At 59.7% G+C, this 6842-nt stretch overlaps 1 protein-coding gene across 1 annotated transcript in view; it reads left to right on the top strand.

Moving 5' to 3' along the window:
- TAMALIN (trafficking regulator and scaffold protein tamalin) overlaps positions 1-6842 on the top strand; it is a 7625-nt gene that overhangs the window by 151 nt on the left and 632 nt on the right. Inside the window, exons 2-9 of the mRNA XM_007452335.1 lie at positions 12-142; positions 2252-2301; positions 3909-3963; positions 4069-4171; positions 5331-5424; positions 5530-5596; positions 6135-6201; positions 6656-6840. Of these exons, the coding sequence (XP_007452397.1) occupies positions 12-142; positions 2252-2301; positions 3909-3963; positions 4069-4171; positions 5331-5424; positions 5530-5596; positions 6135-6201; positions 6656-6840 (752 nt within the window). The remainder of the gene's footprint in view (positions 1-11; positions 143-2251; positions 2302-3908; positions 3964-4068; positions 4172-5330; positions 5425-5529; positions 5597-6134; positions 6202-6655; positions 6841-6842) is intronic.

Consider the following 6842-nt stretch of genomic DNA (forward strand, 5'->3'; position numbering starts at 1 on the left):
GACCCCGGCCTCGGGCCCCCCTGCCGCAGCCGCCTGCCCTGGGACCCCCGGGGACGAGCTGTACGCGGCGTTGGAGGACTATCACCCGGCCGAGCTGTATCGCGCGCTCGCCGTGTCCGGGGGTACCCTGCCCCGCCGAAAGGTGCGTATCCCCCCCAACTCCCGCGGCCCCCCGCCCGGCTCTCGGTACCCTCCGGGGTCCCTTCCTCAGGACCCGCGCAACCCGCAGCAGCCCCCATTCGCGCCTGCCGACCCCCACACCATTCTCCTGGGGTCCCCGAGTCCCCCCATTCCTCCCCAGCCCGCTGATCCCCCACGGACACGTTCAGATCCTGCTGGGTCCCCTCGACCCTCTGCTCAGAAGGAGCAATCCCCCATACCCGCGACCCCGGCTCCACGCCGCCCCCGACCCGGCGGCTCTCCACTCCCCATGCGCCCCCGCCCCGTCTCGCTGCTCTCCTTCCTGCCGCCTCCCCAGGTCCCCTTCCCCTCGCCCCAGCTGGTCTTCGGCCACCCCCGAGCCCCGCCTCCCCGCGTCCAGGCGTCTCGAGGTCCCCAGGACGCCTCTCCCGGGCTTCTCCCGTGGGAGCGGGGAGGCCTCGGGCTGGGGTCCCGCCGCTCGCCCAGTCAAGTTGAGAGTCCGCGGTTTCCAGGTGGGGAGGGGGCGGCGGACGCGCCGCGTGCCTTCTAGCGGGGGAAGTGCGTGCGGCGCCGCCGACCCTTCCGAGGGGACGCACGGATTCCTGGACTGGGGGCCTGCCGCCTTGCCCTGCGTCTGAGGTGCGCGGCTCGAGGCCACCGCTCCCTGGAAGTCAGCCGCGACCGGACGCGGTGGGAGGGGTCGCAGGGCGCCCGCGGGGCAGGAAGGATGCGGGCCGCGCCCGCCCTTTGAGTCTCCCCTGTGCAGGGCTCTTCCTCTGGCCTGAGGGGGACCCGAGCACTCAGAAAGGGGAACTCAAGACCCAGGTTAAGGAGAGGGGGCTGGTGGCCTTTCCCAGCTCAGCTCCCCTCCTCTCCCCCTGGCCCCTGGCTCCCCCCAACACAATGAACAGCTTGTTGAGAATTTGCATTTTATGAAAATCGGATGGAAAGACAAAGGGGTCTCTCTGTGCGGCCCAGTCCTTCCTCCCTGGCCCATTTGGGAACTGTCCCCACCCCTGAGGCCAATCTTTGGTTCTGGAGAAGGAGGGCTTCCTTCTCTTCCTGGCCTTGGGGCAGCCTGGGAGGAGGGTTAATAAGGGCACCGACCAGGAAGGCCCTGGGCTGTTTGGGGCACACAGGACAAGGGCTGGTCTGGCACTGGGCTCCTTCCAAGGATCAATAATTTAGGGAGGGAGAGAGACTGCTTTAGTTTCTCAAGCACCCAAAAGAGGTAGGGACCCTCAGCTCTGTCATCCGCCATGCCAAAAACAAAAAAAACCAAAAAACTCCCAATGTCTCTCCTTAAGTATAGTGAGACTTATGGACAAGTTTGAGATCTAAGGTTTTGTTTGTTTGTTTGTTTTTGTCCCAGAAAGCAACAAAATATATGGCAATGTTGAGAGACCCAGGTGGAGCTGGGCACAGTTGGCCACCTGCAGTTGGAATCCATAGTTGGTCCCTGAAACAGTCTACTTTGAGGGAGGAGGCTGGGCCCCTCTGTCCCCTGTCCTTCCACGCTCAGGCTGAGAGTCCAGCCCTCCAGACCTGGGCCTCTGACCCCGGCTCCCCCGAGCCACTCTGTGTGAATGAGAAATTAGGAGAGGCCTGACAGGCCCAGGGGCCTCTGGAGTGTTTTGATAGGCAAGCCCAGGGGACCCCTGCCCTTCCTTGAATAACATCTGGGAAGAGCCCCTGCTTCAGCTTCTGGGGTCTAGGGGGCCTGAGCCGCCGCAGACGTGCACCCCGGGGGTGGAGACTGTTCTAGCTAGAGTAATGAAACCCCCTACCCTCCAGGTTGGGAACCAGCACAGGGCTTAGAGGTTCATGCATCTGGAACCCAGGAGACTGTTGTGCCCCCGCAGTCCTCCCGGCTGTGGGGATAGAGCTTAGGGAGAAAGCTGTGGAATGGTGCTGATGGTGGCACTCTGCAGGTAGCTACGCCGGCACCAGAGCAAGTGTGGAGCTCGGGCCGGACACACAGGCAACAGGAAGTGGGGTGCTGGGTCTAGGGCCGGAGCCCAGGTGAGAAACCCCCAAAGGAGGGCTCTCACCATCTGCGCCAGGGCAGCTCCCTCGCACCTGCTCCTTCCTGACTCTCCTTCCCACCCAGGGCTCGGGACTGCGCTGGAAGAATCTCAGCCAGAGTCCTGAACAGCAGCGGTGAGTCACCATTACCCCAGCCCCTGCCCTGGTCCAAAAGGGTGAGGCGCTGGGTTGGGGGCAGCACGACACAGCATCTCAGCCCAGCCAGGGGGGAGTCATTCTCCCACCCTCTCAGCACAGCACCCTTGCTAGGAATGAGGGGCAGGTGGAGGTGTGGGCTGTGTGAAGGGGGTGGCAGAGGAAGGAGATAGGGACTTTTGAGTCATCAGGTGCTCCTCAACCCACCCCCAATCCCTGCCAGTTACCCATCCCCGGAGAGATCTGGATCTGGGAGGAGGGAAGCAGGAGAAGTCTTCGGGGCTACCCTGAGCCCTCCCAGCCCAGCAAACTCCAAAGGCCCAAACCTTGGCCAGGCTACGTCCAGCTGCTCCAGTCTGTCTGCCCCTGCATCCAAAATCTCAGTCCTCTGCTGGTCCCATCCTGCGGTGGCCTCTTAGGAAGGGTCTGAGGTGAGGGCAGAAGTAGGTGGTGACTGAGGCCCCACTCTGCCCATGTCCCATCCTGATTTGGGCCTGGCTTCTTCCAAAATGGATCAGCAGACTATGGCCCACAGGCCAGACTGGCCTTGAGCCAAGAGTTGTTTTTATATTTCGAAAGGGTCGTACAAATAAAAACAAAGAACAATATAGGACGGAGGCTGTCAAATAATTTAGGTCTCGAAAAGAAAGGCTAAAATATTTACTGTCTGACCCTTTGCAGAAAAAGTTTGCCAAACCTTCCAGAAAACCAGAGAGCACTGGAGTAGACACAAGAAGTCACCCTGCTTCCCGCCCCAATACGTGTAGAGGGGGAAAGGCCTGCGTTCAAAGTAGGGAGGAGCTCAGGCTGGGGCGGGGAGTTGCCGCTCAGCATTTGGGGGGTATGTGGGTCAGGTTGGGCACTGAGTGGCCTGGGTCTCCAGGGCCTTTCTGAGGCCCTGAGCCTTCAAGGGGCCTTTGCAGGCTGCTTTAACCCTGCCTCTGGCTGGGCGGGAAGGAAGGGGGTGTGGGGGTGGGCAGAGGAAACTCTGGGCTCCCCCAGCAGACAAGAATCTGGAGCTACTCCAGACCATTGTGTCCAGTGGGCAGGCCTGCAGTGCGGGAAGGGGCGGCCTCGAGACTCCCCTCCCCCTAGCCCTCACATCTGGTGGGCTGGCCTCACCGCAGCTGGGAGGAGCAGCTGTGGTCTGGGCTCAGCCTCGTGACTGGCCTCTGCGGGTGGGGCCAGCCCTCTCCCCAGGGCTCTGCAGCGGACGGTGCTCCAGGCTGTGGCCGAATTTGGGGCCTCAGCTAGTCAGTAAGTAGTATTCTGGGGCTCTCTAGAAAGCTGGGAGTGTGGCTGAAAAACTCAGCTGGTCCACCGGCTCTGGGGCTCAGCCGTTCCAGTGCCTCCCCCACCAGGGGCTGGATTGATGCTGTGTGGCTCAACGAAGCTGATTTCAGCTGCGAATGGGAAAAGGACATTCCGACAACCTGTGATGAGTGTGACTTGTCACTGGAGACACTGAGCCCTGCCTGGATGTTCCAGAGCAGACTCCCAGCATTAGCAGACGGCCATGCTGTGGGACTGGCAAGCTCCTTTTAATCCTAACGGGCTTGATGAGATGGCCCCTGTGTCTCCTGCAGGAAAGTGCTGACTTTGGAGAAGGAAGAGAAGCAGACCTTCGGCTTTGAGATCCAGGTGGGAGAAGCTGAGTGCAGAGGGAGGGGCGGCTTGGGAGGCTGGCCAGAGGGCTGGATGGATCTCGCCCCACCCCTGGGCTGAGGGTCCCCTTGTTCATTACAGACTTATGGCCTTCACCACCGGGAGGAGCAGCGTGTGGAGATGGTGACCTTTGTCTGCCGGGTTCATGAATCCAGCCCTGCCCAGCTGGCTGGGCTCACACCAGGTGGGGCATGAATCCCGGGCACAGGGCTCTGGGAAAAGGGGTATGACCTTACTCCCAAGCAGAGGGGGTAAGAAATCTCTTCTGAAAACAATTTCCCTTCCTCCTCCTATTTTGAGAAGGCCGGAAAGAAGAATGGATTGGACTTAGGCAAATTGGCCATTTACTATGTGAGGCTGAGCAGTCCCATCTGCAAATTGGGGACATGTCTTCACGTCAATGTGGTGAGGGAATTCCCTGGGCACAGAGCCAGCGCCTGGTAAATGGCAGGTGTTGCTACTGCTGTTTTTCCTCCCCCTGGCGATCTGGCAGTCCAGCATGGGCAGGAGGTGGGGTGGAAGCACTCCATTAGATCTGCTTGATATTGAGGATCAGGGCCTATCTTGCTCCCAACCTGGCCCAAAACTGGGGTACCTGTGACACTTCCTCTAACAAGGAAATGGTGCCACCAGTGGGAGACCCTTCGGATTGGCCAAATCTAGAGTCCCAAGCCCCAGGAAGGGACAGCCTGCGACTGCACAAACTGACCCCCACCCAGTCCTGTCACCATTTCCTTCCCTAAGCCCTTACCTCCCTGCCTATTTACCAGCAGCCCCTGGTAGCTAAGTGGTATATTGCAACTTTGCAAAGTAGTTTCACATCCACCCTCCCTCCTAATCCCCATGGTAGCCTCCGCAGGGGTCCACACCCCCTTTTCCAGATGGGAAATGGGCCCTCAGAGATGTTGCCTTGCTCTGCCTGAGGTCAGGGGGCTCTGCAGTGGCCCAGGGTATCAGAAGCTGAGGCTTCTTATGCCTGGGGCCGGGGTTAGTTCCCAGCTTGGTGCTACTCACCCTGCCCCCTTCCTGTCTCTGCTGGGTGTCATGACAGCCTGTGGGCTGGACCAAAATAACCAGCTCTGGGGGCAGCCCAGGCTTGCCAGGAGGGCTCAGCCTTTGAGGACAGAGCTTCCTGAGAGTGAGGTGAGAATGTGGGTGTCTGAGGGCCTTGGCCCCTATGCTGGGGTGCTGGGCCTGGACAAGATCTCCCCAGAACCATGACTGGGGGTAGGGAGTTCAGGAGAATTTTGTGGGGTTATTACCCCTACCCTTTCTGGCGAAGGTGGCTGGAATTCTTCCACATGCCCCGTGGAGCAGATTCTGATCCCCTCTCTGCCTGGCAGGGGACACCATCGCTAGTGTCAACGGCCTGAACGTGGAAGGCATCAGGCATCGGGAAATTGTTGACATCATTAAGGCGTCTGGCAACGTTCTCAGGTACGTCCAAGTGCCGCGGTCCCTGAGGGATTCCTGAGCTCAGCTTCTCTCAGTGTTTCCCCACCTTGTGGGCCCACTCAGCCTTTGATTCCCCAACCTCCTCAGACTGGAAACTCTGTACGGGACATCAATTCGGAAGGCGGAACTGGAGGCTCGTCTGCAGTACCTGAAGGTAAAGCAGCCCAGATAACGTCCAGTCGCCAACCTCCTCTTCCCAAGTCCCTGCCCCTACCGGCCCCACTCTTTTTTAGGGGTCGTTTATCTGCTTGAACCTCCTTTTATTTAATTTAATTAATTTATTTATTTAGGCTGCGTTGGGTCTTCGTTGCTGCGCGCGGCCTTTCTCTAGTTGCGGCGAGCGGGGGCGTCTCTTCATTGCCGAGCGGGGGCTTCTCATCGCGTTGGCTTCTCTTATTGCGGGGCACGGGCTCTAGGCGTGCAGGCTTCAGTAGTTGTGGCACGCGGGCTCAGTAGTTGTGGCGCGGGGGCTTAGCTTCTCGGCGGCATGTGGTATCTTCACGGACCAGGGCTGGAATCCGCGTCCCCTGCACTGGCAGGCGGATTGTTAACCACTGCGCCACCAGGGAAGTCCTGAACCTCCTTTTAACCTTAAGGTTTCTTCTATGTACTCCCTGATCCCTCAGTCTGTACCCACCTCCTGCTAGTTTCTTGCTAGCTCCTGACAGTGAGGCGGGGCATGTCTCTTACAGCAAACCCTGTATGAGAAGTGGGGAGAATACAGGTCCCTAATGGTGCAGGAGCAGCGGCTGGTGCACGGTGAGTAGATCAGGGGTGTGAAGGGCCACTTGCACCCCTACTGATACCCCCGTTCCTGCTTCCCCCGCAGAACTAGTGGGTCACTTCCCCCTCCAAAGTGAAGAAGGGCTTGCTGAGCTGCTGCTTTGGGTACAGCTGCCCCGGGCTGCCGCACACACATTTTTAGTTTATCCTCACAGTTGTTCCCTGAAGGAAAGTACAAGATAGTACCATCTCCATTTTACAGATGGGAACAGGAAGGCTCCAAGAGTTTGTTTCAGACCCCTTCCGTGGCTCTTGTGTCATAAGTGACCCCCATAAGGATCTGAGTGTATAATTCCTGTTTTACAGACAAGAGAAGTGAGGTTCAAGGTTGTGACTTGCCCAAGGGCCACACAGATGGTCAACAGGAAGGAGCTGAAGTCTCCTACCCGTGCCCTCTGACGGCCCTCCCTCGTGTCTTCTGCCCCGGCAGGCCTCGTGGTGAAGGACCCGAGCATCTACGACACGCTGGAGTCCGTGCGATCCAGCCTGTACGGCGCGGGCCTGCTCCCGGGCTCACTGCCCTTCGGGCCTCTGCTGGCCGCCCCCGGGGGCTCCCGCGGCGGCGCGCGGCGGGCCGGGGGCGACGCGGACGACGCCGGCTACCACACGTGCTTCTT

Source organism: Lipotes vexillifer, unplaced genomic scaffold (genome assembly GCF_000442215.2).
Source record: "Lipotes vexillifer unplaced genomic scaffold, Lipotes_vexillifer_v1.1 scaffold422, whole genome shotgun sequence".
In the NCBI taxonomy this organism is placed as follows: domain Eukaryota; kingdom Metazoa; phylum Chordata; class Mammalia; order Artiodactyla; family Lipotidae; genus Lipotes; species Lipotes vexillifer.